The sequence below is a fragment of the Trachinotus anak genome, unplaced genomic scaffold, assembly GCF_046630095.1.
Source record: "Trachinotus anak isolate AG129_WGS33_773 ecotype Australia unplaced genomic scaffold, CSIRO_AGI_Tana_v1 ptg000032l, whole genome shotgun sequence".
NCBI classification, from domain to species: Eukaryota; Metazoa; Chordata; class Actinopteri; order Carangiformes; family Carangidae; genus Trachinotus; species Trachinotus anak.
This window is the reverse complement of record NW_027273883.1, coordinates 7,412,899-7,440,677: the sequence shown is the minus strand read 5'-3', so window position 1 is coordinate 7,440,677 and position 27,779 is coordinate 7,412,899. Positions and strand designations below refer to the sequence as shown.

General features: G+C 39.4%; 2 protein-coding genes across 4 annotated transcripts; both read right to left on the bottom strand.

The window, feature by feature from the left end:
* Nucleotides 1–1,499: 1,499 nt before the first annotated feature.
* On the bottom strand, nt 1,500–10,606 carry LOC139613256 (putative transmembrane protein ZNF593OS). Its single transcript, XM_071469729.1, has 3 exons — nt 10,446–10,606; nt 4,106–4,213; nt 1,500–2,722 (listed from the first exon to the last, which is right to left on the bottom strand). The coding sequence occupies exons 1-3, from the start codon at nt 10,548–10,550 to the stop codon at nt 2,576–2,578; spliced, it is 360 nt and encodes a 119-aa protein (XP_071325830.1). The 5' UTR covers nt 10,551–10,606; the 3' UTR covers nt 1,500–2,575.
* A 5,005-nt stretch (nt 10,607–15,611) lies between these two features.
* On the bottom strand, nt 15,612–27,485 carry dhdds (dehydrodolichyl diphosphate synthase). 3 transcript variants are annotated; one of them, XM_071469726.1, is made up of 14 exons: nt 27,413–27,485; nt 26,915–26,995; nt 25,504–25,620; nt 25,260–25,402; nt 23,764–23,880; nt 23,527–23,628; nt 23,313–23,427; nt 22,536–22,643; nt 19,532–21,546; nt 18,139–18,156; nt 17,814–17,843; nt 17,392–17,439; nt 17,106–17,162; nt 15,612–16,265 (listed from the first exon to the last, which is right to left on the bottom strand). In XM_071469726.1, the coding sequence occupies exons 2-9, from the start codon at nt 26,975–26,977 to the stop codon at nt 21,304–21,306; spliced, it is 1,008 nt and encodes a 335-aa protein (XP_071325827.1). In that variant the 5' UTR covers nt 26,978–26,995; nt 27,413–27,485; the 3' UTR covers nt 15,612–16,265; nt 17,106–17,162; nt 17,392–17,439; nt 17,814–17,843; nt 18,139–18,156; nt 19,532–21,303. The 3 variants fall into 3 exon arrangements, with proteins under 3 accessions (XP_071325827.1, XP_071325828.1, XP_071325829.1); XM_071469727.1 differs by having other exon boundaries at nt 27,401–27,438; XM_071469728.1 differs by lacking the exon at nt 27,413–27,485 and adding an exon at nt 27,310–27,412.
* Nucleotides 27,486–27,779: the final 294 nt, after the last annotated feature.

Here is a 27,779-nt window from a genome sequence, read left to right as displayed (position 1 = left end):
GAAAATAAAGCTACTTCATAAAGTGTACAGACCATTAAACAGGTCGGCACACTTATAACAAAAAAAATCTCCCACTGGCATATACTACAAAGATTTTTCATGCACACACAAGCCGCACATATTTATGGTAAATGTGAACCCAGTGGCCGGAAAATTAAAGGTGACGTTCACCTGAGGTTGAGTTTCACAGTCATGTTTGTGTCTCTTGTTCACACCTGCAGCTCTGAGGCCCACCCATTCCTGACATGTTTTTTTTTTTTTTTTTTTTTTTTTTTTAACAGAAAGCTTCAGGGCCCTTCACAAGGATCTACAAAGCCAACTCATTTACAAAACATAACTTGGTGTTGGCTGTTATGCCGAACTCTCTCTGGGTGTGTTGATAAGCCCCTTGGTTCGATGGAAACAAAATAAAATAAAGGCAATGAAGCCCCCACCCTTGTCCCAAATATTCGCTCATCCAAATTCCCCACCAATGACCTTATCCCCATCCTTTTGTCTCTGTGGCTTAGAACCAGGCCGATTTTGGTGACGCATCACCGGTCAGCCAATGGGCGCTCTTCGTTAAGGGTTGTGTCCTGTTCCTATCATCACTGAGACACCAAAGAGATATTTTTGCCCAGTGATGTGTGAGGGGGAGGGGACAGGGAGGGCGGCGGGGAGGAGCTTGCGGCGTGGGCAGAGGGGCACGTGGCGCCCAACGAGGTCTCAGCTTGTCACAGGACATCACATCAGCCTGGAAGCAGACATGCGCACTTTCTAAACTCCACGCCCTGTGAAAGAAACGAGAACGTAGAAGAAAAGCTGTCGCCCGTCTACCTCAAAGCCATCTGTGTAGCAGGGGAACACGGGAATCACGTGCCAAAACATCCAGAAATCTTTGTCCAATCAACATAACTATCCCTGATCACTTCAAACATCCTGTTTCCTTGAGCTACATCTCATTAAATTACATTTTGGATTAACCTAAAAAAAAAAAAAAAAAAAAAAAAAAAAAACAACAACAAAAACAGTCAACTTTCCTTTTAACCAACACTTGCATTTTTGTTTTCCTCAAAGCATAAAGTCATTAATCTGAAACTGCAGACAGAAAACATGTCTCAGGTCTATAACCTAAAAGACTTGATGAGCATGTTCTCCTTAAATGGTTTTTTGCCATCATAAAGAGAAATTTATGCTCAAATGCATTTATTGCATGAGCAAAGCCATCTCTACAAAACCACAGTTTTGCGTGGTAGATCTGGGCTTGCGTGTGAGGAGGGCACAGTCTCTGGCAGAAATCAAAAGGAAAAAAAAAAAAAAATGCTACCTCACTTAAGAGAGACATAACGTGTGCAACTGCCTGACCACTTCCTGTAGCGTGCAGATGACACCACAGATTCTGATACAGGAAATACTGAAGCTCTGCAGCTTCCAACATCAGGACTGTTCAGACTTAACTCAAGTTTTGGATAGTCTCACATGGTTTTCAATAATACTAAACATCCACTCTACACTGCTCATTCAGAATATTCACAGCTTTATTACATCATTACAAAATAAAGTAATACAATCATCAATAAAAAGACAGACTCAAGAATTTAAATTAAAAGTCTGCACACCCATGCAACGTTCAGTAAAGGTAAATGTTTGCATTAACTTGTAGTTGATACTGCAGGAGGGGCTCTTAACCAGGCTTATCTAAGTTGTCACACATCTTATTAATAGAACTTTATACGATTAATGTTAAACAGTGTGAAACCACAGAAAAAAACTAAACAAAACAAAACCTAAAAACACACCATATAAAGAAAGTAGTGAGTAATTGCATGTCCCTTTGCAGATCTACTGTAGTATTTAAAAATGTTTTAAGTTTTGTGCAAATATTCTTCACTTGACTTATGACACCTGACAGATGCATTTCACAGGTAAATATATTGACAGTATTTGAGTACAGCTCCTGATCTGTTCACAGACTGTGAGGTTCTCCCGTGAGGGGGGGGGGACAGAAAACCAAAAATGGGTTGAGCTAACTTTTCATCCCCTTTAACTATGTTCTGGGCCTGTCATCACTTCAATACAAAAGGTACATCTCAATTGCAGTCAGCTTTCCCTTACAAGGCATTACTGTTCATATTATTTAACCCTGTTTGGCCAGGCTTTGAGCACTGGCAAAGATTCATGTAAGAGGCCCCCCCCCCCCTTTTTGTTGCTAAGAACAGTATTGACGGCATCTTGCAAGCATGTACCTTTGTAATGACTAATGGTCAGGCCCAGTCGGCATTCGGCTGGTTTTGATCACTCACCCAAACCTATCACATAAAAACAGTCCTATCCATGACCCCGAGTGAGCCATCCCCACAAATCCCTCAAGGTCCTGACAACGGAAAGTATAGAAAACTCTTAACGGCAGCCCTGAAATCTCTGCGCATGGTGACTGAGAGATACCAGAAAGTCAGTGTCTGAGTGTGAATATGACTGTGAGGTGAGGAAAGTGCGCTCCTAGAAGACACTGTTGTGCGTCCTGCTTCCTTGCTCCATCTCCTTCACTTCTCATTGGCTCATCCATTATCAGCACGTTCAGAGTAGTCAAGTCCCTTCAGGGCGCAGGCTGGACCTGGACCTTCTCCGTCATCTGTTTGGCACTGTAGTAGGACAAACTCAGGCCCATGATGGCCAGCATCATGGCTATCTGGTTGACAGCACGGTCTTGAGGCTGCGTCTGCACCTCACCAGCAACTTGCCTCTGCAGAGACAAAAACAAACAGACCAAAGGTCAGAGGTCAGCCAACAGTGGAAACAATGAGCCATTGAGATGTTCAACCCTGAAAGGCCCAAACTGGGTAAAAGCAAACATTCACCACATATTTGTCCTAAGAAGCTTCTTCCTTAAAAAGACCCAACATCTGCAACTTTAGTTCCACAGCCCTCTGCCATGTGATCAAACCTTTGGCAAGAACAATGATTAAACATTTAGGACGGGAAGAGGTTTCGGCAAAAGGGGAACACAAAGTTCTGAGCACAAAGAAGAGTATAAAGAGCAAACCCTGCACCCTGCATCAAGCAGAGCATTTTTAGGAATGACTGCCTAACATCATTTCATTCCTCCTGTATGTGGTTTCTAAATGTACAGTGCCTCCTTGCTCTCTTTGACCCTTGGGCCTGAAGCAGTGAGATGGGAATGCCTCCGGCATCCGAGACAGCTGCCCACACTCCAAAATACCCCCGCTTCATCTAAAGAAAGTACACATATGAACACTGTCAGATAAGACTTTTCAGAATCAACAAAGAAGCTACGTGTCCTATGTATTAAATTCAACCGGAGCTTCAGAATCTGCCCTCACCCTGACACCAGTGTGTCAGTCTTTGTCACTTTACTAAGTCAGCAATTATCTGAGTTGATTTTATTTTTTGGAGGAAATTTTAATGTCGAACCACATGTGGAAATATCTGTTAATTCAAACCAAAGATCGATATTTCACATCAACTGAAAAGTGACCCCGGGTAGTAAAATCTACAATTACTCAGCATTAGCAAAGTGAATTTACTGTCACGCCTGTGTGTGAAATCTTATGCAACAGCCAGTCAACTTTTTTACGGTCTGTTAAGCATTTGAGTGACTGTAAAGCTGTATGAGGGGGCAGCCTTTGTTTTCAAATGAAAAGTAAATGGGCGAACAAAAACTTTACACAATGGACGAGGCATACGGAGGATCACTGCTGATGAGTGGATTATGTTGACAGCAAGAGGGACAAAAGAAACAGAGGAAATGATATCACAATGATTAGTGTCACCCCTAATTATACTGGTGATGAAAGCGGATTGTGGGTCACAGCACAGCACTGGGCCCCTTGTCTGAAAGCAGTTCAGATTAGAGCCAGTGTAGGTACAGTAAAGACAGAGACAGACATAAATACAATTTACAAAAACGAGTAAATTTTAATTCCAAAACACTCCTGCAGATGGTTCAGTGGGTGGAGATTAGATATGATTTCCCAGTATAAAGCATCTGTCACAAATTTTTCTCATCAGAAACAAGATCAAACATAGTATGACACCGAGAGGCTGAAATCAAGAGTATTTGATCAGTTCAGTGTTCATTTGTAAACAATGGTGACGCTGTACATACCTGGAGGAGGCGGAAGTATCCAGGTGTCAGTCTGCCCAGCCTGATGATCATGCCTGCTGATGTGGTGTAAAATGGGTTGACGGGAAGAGCTGGGGTGGCTCTCAAGATCTGCAAAAACAAAGGATAACTCAATTAGCATCTGCGCAACAGAAAAAGGATCAAGGATAAAGTTGCCAACACAGAAATACAGTTGGAAAAATAAAATATCCATCAGAAGCGACTCAGAGTTGCTTCCCCAAAATACATGAAAAATTAAAATCTGATATTTCTAGTCATGTCTTGAGGGAGAGAAATAGATAATAAAATCGACTTTCCCTGTCAAACTTTCAATAAAAAAAAATAAATTAAAAAAAAAAGGGGGAAGACCAACATCGCCGTTGGATTCCAAACTAACCAAAGCCATCTGATCTATGCATGAGGAGGGAACATCTCTTGCCTGCAGCCATGCTGCAAAACTTCACTGTGGGCAGATCCAATATTATCACCACGCATACAAACCCATGTATGTTTCACATCTGGATTTCTTTTGGGTCTGCCCTACGTGGCACAGTTTGCCAAGTAGGACAGACTCTAAACCCCCTCGTTATTAAATTATCATGTTTGAACTATATCTGGACTGGAGCAACAGAGCCTCTATTCATGCTGCGTCATAACCTTATAAAGCAAAGAGAATGACCATTTCATTCATTCACACATGATCAATCGCAAATGCAACTGATAAGTAAAGTCAAGTTTTACATGATTTTTGAATTGTTGAGAAAGAATACCAGAGAAAAGCTTACGGAGGGGATGGATGTCCGTCCAACCGTGAGTTTAGAACACAAAGTACTCAAAGGGCAAAGCCCAAGATTTTGACATTTTAAAACTCTGAAAACTGGATCATCTTTACTGGTGCAAGGATCTCAAACGGCTTCCCAACAAGACCAGATGATGTAGAAGAGATTGTACATTACAAGACACAAAACCCTAGATGCTCGCTTCATAACGACAACAACCATGCGTCAAAGCCCATTTTCAGATGAGCTTTGATCTGTGCATCTGAGATTAGGGTTCCAGGGAAGGTGAGGTGGAGGATTGTGGAGAAGATAAGACATATGTGAAGCATTAATACACCAAACTGGTTACACCCCCCTAAGAGAGAATTAAACGCAATCCAAGCTTTAAAAGTTGCTCCTTGCATGAAAATTCAGTCTATATCATAAAAACCAACGGCTTAAGATTCCTCACCTTCCAAAACAAAATTATTTTAAAAAGCCAGAAAATGCTGGTCCAACTGACCTGGACCTTCTACTTCCCAGCCACGCTGAAAATCCAAACAGATGCCAAACAGTGATGAACTTGAACTACTGAGAGAGCTTCTGCGCTGTGCTCCGCCTTTTTATACAACCCTGCTCTCACCCAACCAGATCTGTGGGCTTGCCTAAAAAACCCACCCACTCTCAAACACATACACACTGCTGTCGAAATGCATTACTCTCCGTGGGCTGCTTTCCCAAACACACCCATCCCCACCGCCTTCCAAAACAAGACAAACCCTTTGTGAGCTGTCGGATACGATTCGCTCATTTGGTCGACACACAAGGTAAAAGAGGAATCAAACAAAACAATACAGCGTAACATTGCTCTCTCAGAGCATGCATGTCAGAGTGTAGGGTTACATAACCAGGCTGATGTGACCATTTAATCTCAAACTAGGGCAGAAATGAAATGTCACAGACTTCAGGACTGTCCATCAAGAACCTGATGAACCTCCAGATTAAACATGGGACAACAAGTTCCCCTTTTATTAACTCTGATTTATTATTTATAGTGTTTTAGTCGCTCCAGTGGTTGGCTTTGTTATATAATAATGTTTTTCTATTTCACTGATCTGTGTGTGAGACAGCCAGTGTTTACATCATGCAGTTTGAGTTTTAAAGGGTTTGATTGACAGGGGATCCACTAAAATACAGCATGAGTCAACTTCTTACTTGGAAGACTTTTGTTATACATACAGATACAGTCACACCTTGAGCAAACGCTACAAGAATTTGACTCAAACTCAAAAATGACTCTACAGTGACTGTGGTGTTTGATCTTCAACCACAGGGAGTTATCCAGGGCTTCTGGTTTTATTGTCCAACAGGAACCAAATAATGCACATTAACAACATAGTAAGCTCATTATTGGAAGTCTTAACAACACCATGATTAGGAGATTAAGTTGGTATATACTCCCAGCAAGTCTGCAGCAGCAACAATAATCTGGTACAAGCCAGAGCTAAGACTAGTTTGAAACCTATTAAATGGCCGGACTGCACGCAATCAGTGAGCGAATCTGAGGAGGTAGTTGAAAACTGTTGTGGAGCTGCTGTAAACATTCGACGTCACTGATTTTCTTGTATTTGCACTCTGGTCTAGTGTCAGCTGGTTTCAGCCCTGTATCTATTTGTTTCTCTCCTACTCTCTGTGCTCACATGAACAGTATCTTAATACAGCTGAATTCCCAATAAAGCTGTCCTCTCTTACATGTTTTTCTGTTTCTGTTGTCAGACAATGGAACAAGTATGAAATAGTCACTGACACATGGCCCATTAAGACTTCATGTTAACTAGTAGTCAGTTCCAAGCAGCAGCTGCAGCTAAAATCCTCATTTTATAACAGCAACATTGTCCGGCAAAAGGTTGCTAGATTTGTTGCTAGGTGCTTTTTTTAAAAAAACAAGTCGCTTAAAAAAAAAAAAAAAAAAAAAAAAAAGGTTCTATAGGTCTAATAGGTTATCTAGGTTGTTTGCATATATCTATTCTGAAACAGCAATGGCCAACGGGGAACCAACACTCCACCACCTGACAAATGGTGGTGTGGTGGAGTCTCGCAGCATTTGGCTAAATCTTTAAAATAGTGTAACTTGACCAGTCGGTCAGTCACACACATTCACATTTATAGAACTGTTGTCCTTCAGCCAAAAACGGCTGAGGCTCTGTTGAAACCATTTTCCAGTAATGAATCGGCAATCCAATGGTAGACCTTCCAACAGGCTGGATACCTGCTCTGTGCCACGCTGCCAGCAACTATGATTAGAACCAGCGACGAGGGCTTGTTTCCAAAAGACAGGGACAACGCAGGGAATGGCATTAAGTCATCCACACACAACTACAACAACAACAACAACAAGCACTTTCACCTTGTTTACCTTTTTTACTTTTCTACCCACAAACTAAAATTGAAAACCACCCAGATGTTGTGTAATATAGACGGTGCTGTCATTTGTTTTACCTGCTTCATGGACTTTATTACAACTTGAGTCAGAATAATAATTAGGTTTTCTTAGACATATTTTGCTGAATTGTATGTGTAAGAACATGTTGCAGCTGGAGATACAAAACCATTCATTTAAAATGGCAGCGACTCTGTCCTGCCATCTTCCTCGGCTAATTAGTTGACTGTGCAGATAGCAAACATAGTTGGAATGCTTTGGCCTGCCACATACTGCATGTAAGCTCAGGTATCCCCTGCTGACAACTTGTAAGGGAACAATCACCTGGTCGGTACGCAAAATTATGTCATACTGTGCTTTAAGGAGCACTCCGCCACTTTTATACATGTAGTTTAATTTACTCATCATGAGCAGCACTTCTCAGCCTGTGAGGACAGTTGTGTTATGTTTACAATAATGACCGGTCTTTTTCAAAATCGGCCTGTGTTTGGAAAGAAATCACACACGATCTCAGCTGCTGCTGCTCAGAGATGTGAACAGTGTGAGGGACAAAGGTGTCAAGTCCCCAGCCTGAGGGTAACAACATCTGAACGCATCACATACTCACAGCTGATTCAGCTGTAGGAGTGGTGCACTGCATTTTTCTGGTGTGAGTCCACGTGAATCACCTGCAAACTATTCAGGGCTTAATATAAGTGAAAGAGGAAAGAGGGCGTTTTCCCATTTGCGTGGCACTTATGGTCACATTTCAAAATACTGGCTGCATACAGGCTCAGTGAGTAGCTTTGTGGCAAAAACAGGCAGACTCTATGCTTATAGACATCTAACACTCATGTTTCCTTCATGTCCAAAACTATATCTTTATATCTTAAAGATATCAAAACTGATGTTAATCTAATTTGTCGGAGGAAAAAAAAATGCAGGAAAGACAGAAAAATGCAGCACCTGTCCATCAGGAGGTGCCGAGCTGAATGCGAAGAAGACACAAAGAGGGTTAGGTCTGAACTAATTTACTTCATCCCTCCCCGAGAGATTGTTAAAATGAAAAAAAAAAAAAAAAAAAAAGAAACTGGAGGATGTCACACAGCATTAAAGCCACATGTGAGCAGGGCCTGTAAACATTTACTGGGTACACCATGTACCATGCTCGAAACAGCCAATCAAATCCAGTCAGCGCTGCTTTCTCGCTCTCTTAGCCCCGCCTTTTCATGTCACTTTAAACTCCCCTCTACAACCCATCCGCCCACAGCAGGGGATCTCCTGTGAATGAGCGTTGTCGACAATAGCCGAGCCGTCAGAAGCTGCAGCTGGACTGTACAGCAAGTTCAAAATCTCCAGATAGGCAACAGCGGCTCAGGATTACAACATCAACATCATCATCATCAACAACAACAACTTCACTGTCTGCAGTTGTGCAGTCACTCCACTCCTCTGTCTGGGAATCCTCCACATTCATGACCATGGCATGTACATGGTGGTTGCTCTTACTGTGATGCTGTAACTGGCAGCTACTGAACAGAAGCCTATTTGTAATGAACTTTAAGATTTCGGAGACAAACATTGTGTAAACACATCCAAAAAAAAAACAAACAAAAAACCCAAAACATTTTAATACTGGTCAGGATCTGAAGAAACAAAAGAAAAAATAACTACTGAATTCTATCAAAATTAATTAATTTGGGTTGCAACTAATGATTATTTCACTAACGCGTAAATAAAATGCTTTTTCTTCAAGCTAGTTAGTTACAAACTGTTTTGTGCATTAGTGACAGACATACTCAAGGTGTGCATGACAATGAAACCTAAGAAGTGGCCTCCATTTTGGGCCCCAGCTGTGAAGAAACCAACATGGCTGACCCACAGACAAAGAAAAAGTTTTTGGGGACATGTAATTGATGAATAAGGCTTTGTCAGTCAAATGAGCCAGATCTCAAGCTTGTTCAGTAGCACTATGCTAAACTGTTTGACCACCCACTGCTACGAAGCTACCCACCTAATTGGGCTGACACACGAGTGTAAATCTTCGCAAGGAGGTAAAAGTGAAGCAAATGTCCAGACTCTGTAACTGCAACCTGTGATGTGTAGATGACAACAGCCGACCAAAGCAAAAAAACAACACAGCAGGGAGGTAAATTGTCAGCTTTTTGAGTCATCTGAAATGCCTTCGTGTTAATTAAAGAGGGATCAAATATCAAAAGTCTTCATTCGCTTCAGATTGAGAATTAAAATTGACTCTACATTCAAATGTCTCTTTTCACCTGAAGCTGAAGAAAACACCCTAAAAGAGGAGGGCTTTGCATTTTCCACAATCTGTGTCCATACTGCCAGAGCACAAAATGTACAGATGACATGGCATGTACATGGGGACTCCATATATAGGTCAGACAGGAGCCAGCTGCAAGTACAGAATGTATGAATGTAAATAATAAGGCGTTTTAACGTTCATTTGCAGGATCTTAAGATGCAAAAAGCCACAAAACACAAGATTTTTAGAAGTTTAGCTCACATGTGCAATGGCCACTGGAAAGAAAACACACAAAGAAACTGCTGCTTAGACTTAACAAAAAAAAAAATCTTCAGTACTTTTCTTTCTTTTTTCTTTCTGTCTTTCAAAATGCAATGTTATTGCTTCCAAAGTCAATAGAAATTGATGTATTCCAGGTTAATTTGTCAGCTGCATTAGCCATTTATCTAGTGTTTTTGTCCCTGATAATAAAAGTATTGCAACAGTTTGAATTAGTTTTTTTTTTCCTACTTTTTTCTAAAAAAAAAAAAAAAAAAACCTCAAACCAAACTGATTCTTTCTCACAATCAACACTGATGCAGATGAACAAACATTTTCGATGGTTGAAGTTACATAAAAAAAAAAAAAAAAAAAAAGCATTTCCTCTTTAAAGAACCGTGTCCAGCGTCTGAGAACACGGGCTCAAGACTTAAAGTTGATTTAGTTTAAGTTTTCAATGAGAAAATAAAGCTGACCAAAAAAAAAAAAAAAAAAAACCCACATCAACTTATCAACTTTTCCTACAGAGGCAACAGGATACTTTTCTTGTTGAGTTGAGGAACCAGCCTCGACTTTTCTCCCAGGTCCCTTCTCCACCGCCTCCCTCAGGTAGAAGCACCGGGTGGAAGTCTGAGCGCTTACCTGCGGCCGCGCTGGCTCCGGGGCGGGTCTGGGGACGCTCGGTCTGCGCCGGGATGAATAACGCGCTGTGTTCTGGCTGTAGTCTTTATAGGAAGCCGGTAACATGCTCCATAGGCTATGGGGGTGGGGCACTCAGAGCCCGGCAGCACACAAAGCATGCCAATGTGCATGTGAAACATACAGACCCCCATGTTTGGTCGGAATGAACTCGTCCAATGTATGTGCTCACATGTCTTCCTCATAGTATATATAAATATATATATATATCGTGAAGCACTTACACTGCTCTTACATGTCATGTGTGTGGTTTTAAAACGGCCTCAATGAAAAGGAAGAACGTATTTGTTAATTTAAAACACATGAATTCAAAATATTTGACAGTGGAAGTGGTTGAGGTAAACGTGGGGATAAGATCTAGGTTGGCTGCTCTTTGAAAAAAAACTTGCAACTTATAATGACATGCTATGGGAATAAAAGATGCAACCTGCATGTTCAATAATGTGATCCAGATTGGTTATCATTGCAAAGGAACATGTATTTTTTTGGTCTACATTTTAGCCTAGTCTAAATGACGTAACCTGTATTTGCCTTGCCCTTGAAGACAGCATCTCACTGAGGTCCCCTCTCTCTGTCCTGAGGCTCTTCACCATTATCATGGAAATGCAGATTATTCAGATTTCCATTTTTGGAGCCCTGTCAGGACTTTTCTCCTTTAATCTCAGTTTTTAAGGCAACAATTGGAGAAGAATTCCTTAAAGTTCTCGGGGGGAAAAGGGACCCTGTCAGCCCTCGAAACTGATCTGAATCAGTTGAGATTCAAAGTTCAGTCTTGACCTTGGAAACACCTAAACAATCTCAACACAAAGTCCACTTAGAAGCTGTTCTGGAGCTTCCTCTGCGGATATAGTTTTCACTGTTGTCGTGCAACTGTGTGTGTTCAAATTCCCATTACTTTCTAAGTATTTTGAAGACGACCTCACCCATGAAGACTCAAAAACACCTCTTTCAATTTCAACTTTTAAGCCAACAAAAGATGAAATTTCCTTGAGGTCCTCTGAAAAAAAATGTAAATTTCCAAAACATGTGAAAAACATTTGGATCATCAGTTCATTCTCAACCTTGAAAACAGCCATTGACCTAGACAGTCACAACACAACACAGCTCTTCTGGATATCAAAGTTAAAATTTGATGAAGATAATAAAATCCAACTTAATATCAGAGTTGTGTCAGTCAGCAGTAACCTAATTTCCCATAAATCACCTGCTCGTTTGCTTTCTGTCATGCAGGTGTAGTATTGAAATAAGGAGTTTACTTGGGCTATTGGTGAGAAATCAGTATCACTTATCATCAGAAGCAGAAACAAGCAGCTTTTGGACCATTTGGATTTGAACTAAACAGGAAAACATGTAAATGCCACATATAAATTACCTATTTGTGTGAAACACCCTCCATCCCGTTTGCTGGGGTCAGTGGGTTCATACTGTTCATTCCTAACCCGGGGAGAGAAAGGATGGTGGTGAAGGATCCTACACATACTGCAGAGTGAACACAGCTTGAGTCAGTTCACTTTTCTCCCACTTCACATGTGGAAAAAAAAAGAAAGGTGATACCAGGAGAAGGACTTCTGGTCCTCGATGGCTTATTTCTCTCAGTTCAACTTTTAAGGAAGATACCATTGAAAACTGCACCGTGAAGTGGGATTATGTTTGTCATTGAAATCTGAATCAACGTGACCTGTGTAATTGTGCAGTATGAGCAAATTCACCTGTATGTTTCTCTGTGTTATTGATTTTCTTCAGTTTAACACCATTCTAGTGCATTAAGTCTAATATAGCCGCGGTGTGCTGCAGCCCACCCTCCTCTGTATGCCACCACTGACATATTTCTCCTGGTATCACCTTTCTCCCCACATGTGGAGAAACATAACAGTTAACTGATTTAAAGTTTGTGTTTACTCTACAGTACGTATAGGATATCATACTTTCTCTCCTACTTCAGGAATGTGTATGAACCCATTGAGCCCACCCACGAGTAGGAAGGAGGGTGCTCCTACAGGTAATTTATCCACACGTGTGTACTTTCTTGTTTGTTCAAATACACTGATTGCATCTGATGTTGTGATGATGGTTATCTCTCACCCATAAATCTCATGCAGTCGTTGGTCATTGTATAATGATGTGAAATTTAGCCAGAAAGATAATCAAGTTATTGAGATACTTTGAAATGGGAGGTTTTTAGTCAAATAATATCACGGTTTTCCACATTGAAGCTGCTCTTATCTCACCATGTGTGGCTTGATTATTTAACAAAGGAAGGAAGAAAGAAAGGAAGAAAGAAAGAAAAAGTTACATTTGACCCATAATTGACCATTATTGTCATTGCTGAATCCATATGGCAGATCACAGGACATTAAATACACCAATTAACTATCCCCTCAATGTCCTGCATGACCCTTTCAAAAAAACCAAAACAAAACAAAAAAACGCGTCATATTTGACCGAGTTTCCCAGGATTCACAAGTTAAAGGCGAGGGAGACCCCAGCTGGTATGAAGACAAGTATTTTAATCTGCCTGCAGTGATGTTGCAATGTCCTCTAGTGGTGCTACACCGCAAAAACACTGAGGGTTTTCCAAAGGTGGGAGGCTCTCTTGGCTTAATACTGCTTATTTTTCAAGAATATTTAATTTTTGTACAAACTTTATATGTCCATGACACTATTCCAGAGGAAAATGTTGCACTTCCCTGCCATTGCTTATGATATGGCACAAGATTTTACACTGAAAAGCAGAATAAAATGTAGTGGAGCAGAGCACAATATTCTGCCCTGAAAAAAGAGGAGTAATGTGTGAGCATAAAGTAGTTTAAAATTTAAATACTAAATAAGTAATAAGTCAATTATCTCTTCCTTAGAATGTATCTGAGTACATCTACTTTGCCTAAAATATGATGGTCTTGTTATTGAACTGCACAAAATTCCTGAACCAATTAAAATTCTACTTAATGCAACAGTAAATTCAGACTTTACATTCAGTACATTTATTTTTGTAGTAATTATGATTGTGCTTTGACTGCATTACATGTCAGACAAATGTACTTTTTATCCCATTTATTTGATGGCTGGAGTTACTTTGTAGGTGAACATTTTACACACTGCAAACATCTCCATTTTATCAAGACTTGTCTACATCAAGTCCAGGATATCTTGTTTTCTCAATACAAATAATAATAATCTGATTCTGTCGTGAGATCATTTCAACTTGATAGAATTCAGCTGGTTTCATGATTTTCTTAATTAGCCAGCATTTTTATTTTGAAGCAACGACTTATAACTATATACAGTGCATCCGGAAAGTATTCACAGCGCTTCACTTTTTGTTATGTTACAGCCTTATTCCAAAATGGATTAAATTCTTTTTTTACCTCAGAATTCTACACACAATACCCCATAATGACAAAGTGAAAAAAGTTGAAATCTTTGCAAATATATTAAAAATAAAAAACAAAAAAATCACATGTATATAAGTATTCACAGCCTTTGCCATGACACTCAAAACTGAGCTCAGGTGCATCCTGTTTCCACTGATCATCCTTCAGATGTTTCTACAACTTGAGTGGAGTCCACCTGTGGTCAATTCAGTTGATTGGAGATGATTTGGAAAGGCACACACCTGTCTATATGAGGTGCCATAGTTGACAGTGCATGTCAGAGCACAGACCAAGCCATGAAGTCCAAGGAATTGTCTGTAGACCTTCGAGACAGGATTTTATCGAGGCACAGATCTGGGGAAGGGTACAGAAAAATATCTGCAGCACTGAAGGTCCCAATGAGCACAGTGGCCTCCATCATCCGTAAATAGAAGAAGTTTGGAACCACCAGGACTCTTCCCAGAGCTGGATGCCCGACCAATCTGAGCGATCGGGGCAGAAGGGCCTTAGTCAGGGAGGTCACCGAGAACCCGATGGTCACTCTGACAGTGCTCCAGCGTTGCTCTGTGGAGAGAGGAGAACCTTCCAGAGGGACAACCATTTCTGCAGCACTCCACCAATCAGGCCTGTATAGGAGAGTGGCCAGATGGAAGCCACTCATCAGTCAAAGGCACATTACAGCCTGTCTGGAGTTTTCCAAAAGACACCTGAAGGACTCTCAGACCATGAGAAACAAAATTCTCTGGTCTGATGAAACAAAGATGGAACTCTTTGGCCTGAATGCCAAGCGTCACGTCTGGAGGAAACCAGGCATCGCTCATCACCTGGCCTGTACCATCCCTACAGTGAAGCACGGTGGTGGCAGCATCATGCTGTGGGGATGTTTTTCAGCAGCAGGAACTGGGAGACAAGTCAGGGTCGAGGGAAAAATGAATGCAGCAATGTACAGAGACATCCTTGATGATAACCTGCTCCAGAGCGCTCTGGACCTCGGACTGGGGCGAAGGTTCATCTTCCAACAGGACAAAGAATTGAGGCTGTAATTGCTGCTAAAGGTGCTTCAACAAAGTATTGAGCAAAGGCTGTGAATACTTATGTACATGTTATTTTTTTTATTTTTAACATATTTGCAAAAGGTTTAAGCTAACGTTTTTCACTTTGTCATTATTGGGTATTATGTGTAGAATTTTGAGGAAAATGAATTTAATCCATTTTAGAATAAGGCTGTAATAAAACAAAATGTGGAAAAAGTGAAGCGCTGTGAATACTTTCCAGATGCACCGTATATAGCACTTTCACTTTTATGTGGGTCTTTTACTTATAATGGAGTATTTTCATACTACAGAACTGGTACTTTTACCTTAATAAAGCATACTTGTTCCATTGCTGGTTTTATTTTTCATTTCAAGTCAGCAATGTTTACAGTCAACTATGGGAATTCATACAGGAGAGAGGCCTATTTAAGACAAAACTAATATTGTCAAAATACACAACATTTGGTTGAAGTAAAGACATAAGTTGAAAAATGATCTAAAATAGATGTACCCCCAAGATGGAGGAGCTTACAACTGTTTTGTAGCAGACAGTTAAGATTATTCAAAGATTACTGTATTACATTTTTACATTATAGGACTAACATCTGAAAGAACAGTGGGGTGGTCACAGTATGTCTATAAGAAACACATCTGCTTCCATTTCCCCTCTCTAAGGTTTTCATTTCACAACAGTCACAGCAAGATGACATTTTGAGAATTTTTATTCAAGAACATTTAGATCAACCATGAAGTCAGAAAAGCTTTCTTTTCCTCTTACAGAAACATAACTTAACAGAACTTTATATCAGATGACCAGGTTCACATCATACATGTTTTTGGGATGTATCAAAACTTTTGACCTAATAGCAGTATTTTTCTGTGGCATTTTTACTGACTACATCTAATGTCACATACAGTGTTTCAAAACATTTGGTAAGCAAATCTTTTCATTAGTTCAACATTAAAATACAAGGGGATAAAAGGCAAAATTCCTAATCTCCCTCAAATTTTAACAATATTCTTTAGCTGCCTTATAATGTTTAAAATTAGATTTAAAATCCAACTTGTTGGAAAATATCTATTACTCAGCAGTTCAAAATAAAAAACAGGATTAGACAAACTAAAAATGCCACGTCTACAAGATATGGACGGTAATCATTTTTAAATGGATATAAAATGGATATGAATGTGACAACGTTTTGTTACATCAAGTGCAGGCCCAAAACAAACCTATAAATGACATTTGTAATATAAAACTTGGTAAAAAATACTTATTTAAAACTGTACAATCACCAAGTACACAGAGTGAGCACATCAACCGTTATTCATTTGGCTTCAGTGGCTTCGGCCTTTGGCTCCTATGGACAGAAAATAAAACTGTTATATGCAGTGCTTGTTTTGTCAGTATGACAGTATGTTCCCCTTTACTGTGATTGTCATCATGCTACCATATGCTCCATTTCATCCTATTTACCTTTTCAGATCCTCTTAATACCAAATAAGATGGGGGGAAAAAATTGCCCACTTCATACAAGCAAATCATAGAAAATCATAGAAAATTGCTTATAGAACGACTGCATTTATTGACAGATGGTAAGTGGACCAAGAAACAACAACTGCAGACATCTAAAACTTTATTCAGGACGCATAAACGGTAATAGCCCAAATTTATTAAAGGAACTGAATTTTCAGACATTACCAGAACCTGCAGACACTAATGATTTTGGTTGGCAGTGTGTTTCTTAGTTTTTCTGACAAAACCACAAGTTTTTCTAAGTAACGCAGATGCATATTATCCAAAGATGTCTGCATTTTTCTTACCGAGCTTGTAGAGTTTTTAAGGAAAACTTTATAACTTCTGTACTCTCAAATTAACAATTTATGCACTTGAAGAAGTCATTTTGTTTGCTTAAATAAATGCTAGGCACCAAGTGTATGTGACAGGTCAGCAGCTGTGTTTTGGTATTGATTAGCCTGCAAATACTGAAGTATTTCCTTCACAATAATATTGGTATTTTACATTCAACTCTGTTCACATATGAAGAAATAACAAACAGTTTATCTCATCTTTGACTTCTGTCTAATGGAAACTTAAAAATTAATGGTGGGTTATGTCAATTTACCAACATGGATTGTTTATTACAAAAAGGATGAAAAAATACATTGTGTAAGAAACTCTCTCTCCAAAAGAAACAAACCTCAGCCTTGGTGCTCCCATTCTCAGCTGGCTTGGCCTTCTTTGCTTTGGGTCCCTTCTACAAAACAGCATGACAATTGATTACTAACAGATTACAGCTCCCCTGCTCGTGTATAATTATCACATGCTTAAGAATGATGAACAAAAACAAGTGTACCAAAACATCTGAAATGTTTCTCAAAGACTTTTGCCCCTGAACTTCGTCAATATTGAGCCATGAATTAGTTTCAAACGTGACACAGACAGAGATGTTTTGTTGATATCAACTAGTGTTATCAGTTTCATACTTTTGCTGCAGCTTTTTTCTTAGTCTCCACTGCTGCCGCTTTAGGTTTCTGAAAAACAAGCAGGAAATTTCAAACTGTATGTAACAATAGATTACACAACCGAAATGCCCAAGTCACAGTGAAAACATTGGCTTGTGACACTGTGCATATTATAATATAATAATCCCTGCTTTTCACCACAAAAAACGCATAATAAGGTTTGTTACTACCTCTTATCACAAAAAAGGAATAATAAGAAATGAGATTTTATGTATATGTGTGTATATGCGATTCAAATAACACAGGATATATCTTTATTCATTTTCAGTTATTCCTTAGAGGAGGCTGTTATCAGGGAGCAACTACCTTGTAGATGATGAACAAGAAGCAAAAATAGTGATCATTCATAATTAATTGCTTAATGGTGTTTCTCAGGAGCTTACCAAGGCCAGCCGTGGGGAACATCTTCTTTGCTATAGAGATATCAGGAAGAAAAATTTAAGTGATAATTGCAGATGTAGTTGTCATATTTTCAAAACATGACTGATTAAATATTTACAGGCCTAAAGTGGATGTTGGATAGCTTGTTCAGTCAAAAACTAAGAAAAATGACATTAAAAGGCTGCATTTAACCAGCAAGTATAAATATACTAAAAAGGTGAAATACAATCCTAAATTACTTTCTGACAAGGCACAGTGCAATATTTGTGCAAAACAGCATCAATGCAATATGAATAATAAAAACAAAACAAATGATTTTTTACAAACCTCAGGGGGTACAATTTGCTGAAAAGACAAGAAACAGAAAAGCAGAATATTACAATTGGAAAACCAGCATCATGTCAAATTCAGAACAACTCAAACATCACAATAATCTTAGTATTTTAGGAAGACATCTGCAGACACGATCATCAATTGACAGCAAAAAATGAAACACACAAGGCCTGAAGCCAAATTCAATTTCCACACTGCTGCCGATTTTGAAATTCACAAAGAACTTCCCGCGCATATTTGAATTCAAATTCGGGCTGTCCTGTCACCAGGACGCCGCCTTGGCGCCCTGACAGCTTCCTTTGTTTTGTATCAGTGAGCGCCGACACACAGCTGTTGGGAAACTGATAAGATTACTACTTTACTAATCTGTAGCTACCGCCATACCATAGATGCGACCGAGCATAAGGCTGCAGAGGTTGCGTTCAAATCAAAATTACATTTGATCTGAGATTTTATTGAGCCGAGACACTTTTATTTATTAATATGGAATTTTAAAATGTTGACTTAGTATTTTTAAGAGCACAACCCGCAGCTACGAGATCGTCTACCCACTAATAACACGCAAAATTAACACATTCCCGGTAAAAAGACACCATTGGGACATAATATACATATTAAATATTTCACATATCTGCATTCGTGCATTTACTGAAACGCCCTGATGCACAGAAACGTTTTGACATTTTAAACATGTACATATTGTTGATTAAATTCAAACAGACTGGTGAACAGTTTTGAATCAACATTCACGAACACGCCTGACTTTCCTGATTCAAAACAGTGGAGGCAAAAAATAAATAAAGGAGAAAAAAAAAAAAAAACTCCCCTCCCCCCGCTCTTTCCTCAGATTTGCAGGTTGTTTGAACTTATTTTGATCACTTCACAGCCGCTCGTTATTTGCTAAATTCAATCACAAGTTACGCAACGGTAATAATAATAATAATAATAATAATAATGTCTTAGCTGCGCATTTACAGCGTGTATCGAAAGTTTGTTGTTGCGTTTAACCTGTCAAGATTTTTTCCCCCTCAAACCCGAAGAGGGAAAACACAAACGGTGCCAGGAATTTAACACAACGCAATGACAACGGCTGCACTAGCGAGTGCCTTGGCGCAGACGTGAAATGATCACCATGTACGCTGTCAGGCGTGTTTAGCATGTTGAGAGATATTTTCACACGACTAGCGACGATATAAACTTTTATTTATCGACGAATGAGAGGATGCCTGAACAGGTCTCCTCTGTCGGACCGCCATTGCTGTAACGTTTGTTGGGGATGATGACGTTCCTCTGATGCAGAAATATCAAACGCAGCCTAGCGTTAACCCCAAGTTAACAACAGGAACCCAATGCACCGAGTTAAAATAAAATAAAACGGAAATCTTACCTTCGTTTTGCCCATGTTACTGGCAGGAAATGAACGGAAAGCTCACAAAAATATAACGTTAAAACGGGGTTTTCCCGGAGAGATGACACACAACAACCGAGCTGTCGCTGTGTAAAATGGCGAATGTATAATGCAAACGAATGTTTTTGTAGTTTATACACTGAAATATAAGAACGAAACCGGTTTGAACCAGTTTTGTATTTCGAAGCCTCTCATTGGCTAGAGATATGTCACATGATTAAAGGTACCACCCATTTCTTAAAGAGGCAGGAGGCCGCCTGAAAAAAAATACTCATCACTGCCACAAGGGGCGCTGGATTCAAGGTTTCTCAGGGTGTCTGCAGGAAAAGTTTTAAAAAGCACTGATTTAAGTTCCTCAAAGTGTTAGATGTAATTTACAAGCGGCCTAAATACAGAATAAGTATGAAACCGATTGATAACGCTAGCAGATCTCAACAGAACCCCTCTGTCTGTGTCACATGTGAAACAGATTCACAGCCCTGGAAGAGACATTGAGTTTAAGTTCAGGGCAAAAGCTTGTTTTACGTGTTTGGTAAATTATTCTTAGGCATGTGATATAAGCAGGGCAGCTGTAATCTGTTGGCAATCGATTGTCATGCTATTTTGTAGACGGGATCCAAAGCAAAGGTCAAACCAGCCCGAAATGGGAGCACCATGGCTGAGGTTTGTTTCTTTAGGAGATCTTTCTCTGTAACTGTTAAACAATATATTTTTTCTTATAATATTGAAATACTCAATTATAAGTAAAAGTCCTGATATGAAAATGTTATTTAAGTAAAACTACATAAGCCTTATCAGTAAATTATTAATGTACTAAAAGTAAAAGTATTCAATGCAACAAACAGTAGGTGTTATATTATTCTTTTTCATACTACTGGATTATTATTACTGTTGCATTGGTGTGTACACAGCATTTTACTGCTCTAGCTGGTTGAGGTGGAGCCATTTTATAACCTCATTATGTGGTATCTGTAAAATTTTAACTTCCTAAGCAAGAAGTAACTGTAGATGTGAAATAAATGTAGTGGAGTACAATGTATAATATTTCTCTCTGAAGTGAATCAAGCAGGTGTATAAAGTAGAATGAAAAGCAAATTCTCAGGTAAAGTACAAGTAAGGAAAATTCATACTTCATAAAGTACTTGTTTGGTTAATAATGTCTTAAGACATGAAATACCAATATACTGACAGCCAGACTGAAGCAAGAAGTGCGACATGTGCTACGCAAGGACAAAGACGTGATTCGTACATCATTCGATCATATCTGACGTACAGTACTCACTTTATTCTGTTAAGAAAGCTGGTCAAAATCTAGTTACTAGTTCCTCAACATCACACTCAAGAGACAACACTTTCTTTGGGCTGCAACAAAATGAAAACAGTACCAGTTCATATTAATCCAGGTGACTGCTTCGGAAGCTTTTCCCAAACACAGGGTTTCACTTATAGAATCAGATCTTCTGATCAATGGCATGCATGTGACAGATAATTCACACAATTATATAACTACATCTTGACCAGACATTTCCACATATTAGACTTTGTTTTTTAAATCTACAATCATAAATATCACAATTATTCTACAGCCCCATAGGGGTGAAATTGCCTTTTCATACCATACAAATAGGCAACAAAATGAAACCATTCCCAGTTACTGTTCACTCTTCTATTTTCCACAGAAGCCCTTTTGGGAAGAGGATGTGACAGATTTCATCCCCATTCCGCCATATGCTTTCCTCTTTGGAGTCTTCCTAGGCCAAGACATCTTCACTGCATAAGTCATTAAAGAAAGAGTCTCTCTTGTGCTTCAGTGCTTCTAGGAAATCCTGAACTCGTTCTTCCCGGCAGGCGGCGTAGTGCAGCAGTGCTTCTTGTCTTCTCTGGGCGTCGGCAGGTTTTCCATTCCCGTGATGCTGCAGGTGTTCTGCGACACAGGCACGATCTGCCTCTAGCTGCAGTAAGGCCTGGTGTTCTCGATGGAGGTCTCTCGCTTTCTAAAACACCGTACACATTAAAATTAGAGTTAGTTAGACATATAAGTGCGAATTGTTTTAATCGCTGATTTATTTTGGTGACATTAATGTAGATGTATAGTGAAATTCCAATATTCGTGCATTTCTCTTATTTGTGTTTTGCCCCAGAATAACTGTGCACAACAATCTTTGGCAGGTGTTGAGATTGCCCAAGTTGCTAAATCAGTCATTTCTGATGCAACACTTTGATACAGCAAATATCTCTACTTATGCTTTGGAACATGTCCATGAACAGTTTTTCTGAACTTGCAAACACAGTTTGTCTTGCATTTGAAATATGTTCTTGAAGGTTTTGATGATTCTCACCTTGCTACATTACATCAGTTTGTGAGTGTTTTCGAGTCATGCCTGACTTTTCAAATACCCATACAACCAACTAAGGTTTGAAGAGGCCAGACGGACTCTGACCGTCTCCTTTAGCACTGGCTGCCCATACTTCTGGTACACACAGACACACTGACTGAAAAGATACCTACTACAATATTTGCCTTATAAAACACTACAGTCTCAAGGAGTGGAGTGTAATCAATATCTTTGGCAGGGTCAAAACAGCAAAACAAACAAACATTATGACCCTCTCCAAATCTACAGTTAATATTACATACACGTGGCTACAACTAATGCAGTCTAATACAACAGCCCTGCAATAAATCCTACCCTCACGACAGTTATTGTTCAGTTTGTGTTGAGACTGTTTCAGAGAGGTGTTGACTCAACTCTGTGCTTGTGCCGGAGGCTGCAGTTTGTGTTGCTGATGAGCTGTATTGTGTTATATGGAAAAGTGTTTCTATTATTTTGTCCACCTCATTTATTTCAATAATAAAACAGAAACATCTAATGCAATGCCACAGTATTTTGAGATGTTTTGCCTGTAATCCCATTCCTGTGCTTACTCCTATAATGGTGATAACAACAATTGGTGTCAACTGGTTTCACAATAAAAGTCTTACCTGAATGGATTTGTGATTTAATTGATACTGGAGAATGGCTTCACACAGGTTCCAAAATGAGTACTCTGGCCACAGAACTGACTGAAACACGAGACAGGAGTGGGAAGTCTGCGGGATGGAAGATAAAATCAATATAAGTTATAATATAAGATATTATATACATATAAGAATCAATACAGGTCCCAAGAGGTGAAGCTGTAAAGTGTGATTTTGCAGGTAAAATTATTATTTGGTTAAAAGTCTGTCATGTATTGAACCCCTCATTTGGTGGACAATACTTTACAGACATAAGAGCAATCAAAACAAAATGTTATGTGTATTGTTGAAGCCCAACAGGTATTTCTCATCTTTGGTGGCTGCTACAGCTGAAGGCCATGGCATAATGACATTTTCTGTCACTAACCAGTTTTACAGGAAAAACTTAAAGTGGACTTGTTATCAAGTCTGCTTTGCTGACACACAGCTCACAGCTCTTGCAGATATTTTTTATCCACATCAAAGACACATTAGTTGCAATAAACTGAAAGCCTTGTTCAAAGTTATGTTTGGAGGTGAATACTTTGAGCAGTCGAACTGCCGGGGCTGCAGTTACAGAAAACTAAATAATTACTTCTGATTTGCAGTGATCAACAAACACTCACACTTGGATATTCATATCTCCATTCTTACTTTAATGTTTTCAAGGTTTAAGTGAGATCTCTTAAGGGACAAATTAAAAGACAACAACTCTCATCTTCAGTTGGTGTCATCTTTCCACACAGTCATTCTCATCCTCACCTGCCAAAGAAGGAAGTCGCTGAGGCGCACCTCTCCAGAGGTGCGGATGAGCAGGTCAGGATTGGGTGAATTATTGCTGTACAGACACTCACTTAGCAGCGCCTCTGAAACATCACTGACCGCCACATAAAACACAAAACAGTTCATTAAAGCAATAAATCTCCTGGTTAAGATGTCATTAGTTTAACTCAGTATTGTCTTGGCCATTGTTTACCTTGCTTTGATCAAGCCCTGCTCCACTCCCCAGGCCATTTCTCTGACTGCATTTGTGATTTCATATCTTGACGTGTAGGCAAAACACACATTCAGGAAACATCTGCAAAACAAGCATTTGTATAATTGTGGTCATTTATAATGTGCAATCTGTTTATGTCAGGTGGGCAGTAAGGTGATAACACTGAGTTACTAATGTTGAGGGTCATAGAGGGATGAGCAAAATTAATAAACATACTTATTGTGAGCCTTGGTTGTGACCACTGCTTTGGCAATCAGCTGCTGAAGGTCGAGTGGCAGCATATTTAAGTCGCCCAGTACCCGGATACACACACCATGCTTCTCCAGATTCTCCCTAAAGAGGGAGAGAGAAGACAGGTCGTTTAGAGGAGAAGAAAAGAATGAAGAAGAGAGAGAACAAGACGACTTCTCCATTCACAAACAGCTATTTAAAACGTGTTTGTCTGCATTTCCCATCCAGAGACACACAAAGTGTGAGTAATCAGTGAGTATAGTTTGACACAGTCTGAAGTCCAGTGTCTTGTGTATAGGTGGTTAGTCACATGTTGGTGTTCAACACAGTAACACTGATCAGCCTCCAACATAAACCATCGTCTTGGTGGCAGCGGCCTTGTAAACATAAAAAACTAGGGCTGCAAGACATCTTGATCCACATACTGAAAATGCCCAGTGCCACGTCCATATGACAGCAATTTTCTACACCCTTACTGCTGTGGGAAAAAAAATTAAGATCAAGGATATTTCACAATTGCAAAGCCACGATAAATGCTTCATACATTTATTTAATTGAGTTAACTGTTGTCATCAACTTCAGTGAATTAAGACATTTTCCAAAGAATGACAAATGACAAAGGAGGAAATAAGGAAACAAAAGCAGCAAAGCTAACTGTCTCTTGACGTCTTGGTCAAAGGAGAAGAAATTAGTCATGAGTAAAATATGCCTCTTTGTGGAAAATCATGAGGGTGGCTCTGGGGCAATACAGTACTAGATCTCTCTTGGGCCGGCATCTAGTGGCTATTTCTGGAACTGTGGATTAACACACCTCTCCACTGGCTTCAAAATTCAACCATGGCAGATGTCAGTTAGATAAGTGTTTTCGACATCTACATTTGCACAGTAACAGAATAATTAGAGGCAAAAGCGATGGGTTTAAACCAGATATTATGGCATATTGCATATGATACAATCAGTATTAGTCAAAATAGCAACAGAAATGACTGATATTGTGCACTCCTATTTATAAATCAGCCTTTCTTCCTCCTCCATCCAGTTCATCAGTCCACAGCATATCTTATTCTGTGGCCAATACAATAGTAAGTGTTCCTGTGTCAGCGTTGTTGACTACTCTTGTGTCAAATTACAGGAAAAAAAATCTAATTTTTCCTCTCAGCGACAATATTGACTTTAAAACATCAACAGTGAGCCAACTGGACCTTTGAGGAGAACATAAAAACACCTGTGGCTCCACTAGCTGGCAGCATTTAACAGGTGGTTTGATTCATTTTTTGCAAAGACTGAAACTGAAACATGTCAGTTTCAGTCCTGCAAAGACACTTCCTTACTTTAACTACACAGCAGCGCTCCAGCACAGCAATTGGTTCCTCTCAACCTTACTTTATGGGTCATATGATGTGCAACGTGACTAAAATTCCCCACAATCAACAGCGAAGTGAAAACTTTTAAATCTTCAGAATCCCAAACTTGAAACTCACCGTTCCTCCAACAGCCTTTCAAATTTCTGCTTGGCCAGCTCCATCAGCCCTTCCACCTCATCTTTAGTGCGTTTGAAGTTCTCAATGCTGAAGGCGTACACCGTCACCTCTTGGATGTTGAGATGCTTACACCAACGTAGTGTCTGGTGTGGAAGGGACAATGGGTTACACATACATGAACAACCTATCTCATGCCCAGACCAGGTTTTTGAGAAGACAAGCTTTAAACCCAGCGCTGCCTCACCTCTGCCAGCTTGTTAAAGCCTTGCATATGCCCTTCCTGCCGCTCCATGTTTTTCTTACGTGCAAAGCGACGGTTGCCATCCATGATGAAGGCAACGTGTTTAGGCATGGGTCCAGCCTGGGCGACACAACACAGATCAGGAGAGTCAAAGGAGATGTGTGGTTTACTGTTAATATTACAGAGCTGAAACAATTTGTCAATCGTAAGAAGGGTAGTAAGGCAAAAACTGATAATCAATCAATCATTTAGTCATAGGTCATGTAAAATTTCCATGTCTTCTGTGACAGTGAATTAAATATCTTTGTTTCTTTTTTCCAGACATTTCAACTGCATGTCACACTGTTCATTAGCAGATGACATATGAGCTACTTCCATCAGCTGACGAAGATCATGATACAGTTGGAAGCATGGAGAGAGTGGTTGCCTTTTCAAAACAAATATCTTTGCATTTCAGGCTGTTTTTTTGAACAAAACTGGAAATGTGGAAATTGCTGAGGGCATTTTGCACTATTTACAGGCATTTTTACAGACAAATGATTTTTAGTTGCAGCTCTACGGTGGTAGCTGATTGCTTCTGGGTGACAGAAACTAGTTCCACATTGTGCCTCTCATGTATGAAATTTACATTTCAGGTCACAGAGCTGAGCATCTGCATTCTTAAAAAAGACAGTTGTATGCAGAAGGGAGCTTCCCAAGTTCTGACTTAGCAAAGTGAACTTTTATACCATAAGTAATCAGGTTTAAGTTAATGACATAAAAAGAAACAGTCAATTCACATTTGAAGAAAGGTTGTTTTTTTATATCCGTTTGCTGCAGGGTTTGTTTTTATTTCTACACGTTTCAAAAACCAACAAAATTTGTCCAAACTTTTGCATTCAACTGTAGCATATATAACCCATGATCTTTGAAAAACAACACTGAACACTATTCTGAAGAGATTTGAAGATATCTAAACAACACCACTAATTTGGAAGAAAACATATTCTACCGTGCAATAAAAAAAATGTTTTGTTGCAATAAAAAATAAAAATAAAAAATAAAAAATCTCAATTTCCTCTCCAAGTAGGCAGAAAAATGACATCTCCTTGCTGATTTTGTAAAAAGAAAAATACGAACATGTTATTTTATATCTATAAAGACAAATATAACTGATTCTAAAAACTGGTTTATTTCGTTAAAGGCCACCTAGGTTGAGCAAGGAGGTTTATTTTTCAGCTGCTATCTTGGCGCAACATGAGAAAAAAATGTTTTATTGTGCAATGAATCAAAGATTTCTTCATCTAGTTGGTTTGAAGAGTCTTTGGGGGATTTTAGAGATGTCCCCAAGAAGTGGGGTAAGTGTCTTGGCAGCACATGAGATGCACTAACTGGAGCTGTACAAAGAAGTGTAAGAATACAGATTTAGGCTTACCTTTAGGATATTGGCTGAAATCTTTTCAAGCAGGTTTAATTCGCCTTCCCGTATCCACGACATTTTCAGGCTTTAAACGGTCTGGAAATATGTGATTAAATGGTTTTAAAGACGTTACTGAATGTTAACCTCACAAGCCACCCTACTATTCGCCTTTTTTTTTTTTTTTTTTTAAATCACCAAGTTACGGTTTAAACGACAGGAAAATTATCCGAATATTTTATAATCGCGTCATTTCTAAAAAAAAAATATATATATATTTCATTTTCCATGCAGCCAATGAGGGATTCCTCCGTTAACTGACAGCCAGGCTCACAAGACATGCAATGAACTTAACTGCACTGAGGCTTTAAAAAAGCTCAAACCTAGACACGCATGGTCCAGAAAGCACCTACTCTTAATGGCAACTGCTTAGTTCATTCAAACTATTGAAGCACACGCTGTTCTCCACACAAATGCGCTCTCATTTTATCACATTTCTCAGACCTTCCAACTCACAGCTTTTACGATGACGACCTCTTCCGCACTGAAGTCAAGTGACGTCGCCGCACGATGACGACTTCCTGTCACATGCTGGTAGATTTGGGAGTAAGTGGATGGACCGCTTTGTGTTTGTTTCCTACCCGAGGTGGGCTCTTCCCTGCCCTTGATTGAGTACTAATCTATTGATAAAAAACAATCACAGGCACGGTTGGGGCGGGTCTTCGCCCTCTTCGGCTCAAAAAAAAAACAAAAAAAAAACAAAAAAAAAAAAAAAACGTGGATGTGTTTGCAGTTTTAAAGATTACCTGCGTTTCTTCATCTTTTTAACTAGTAAATTAATCATCTTTTGGTTTTGTACAAGTACAGAGCAATTTTTCACTGC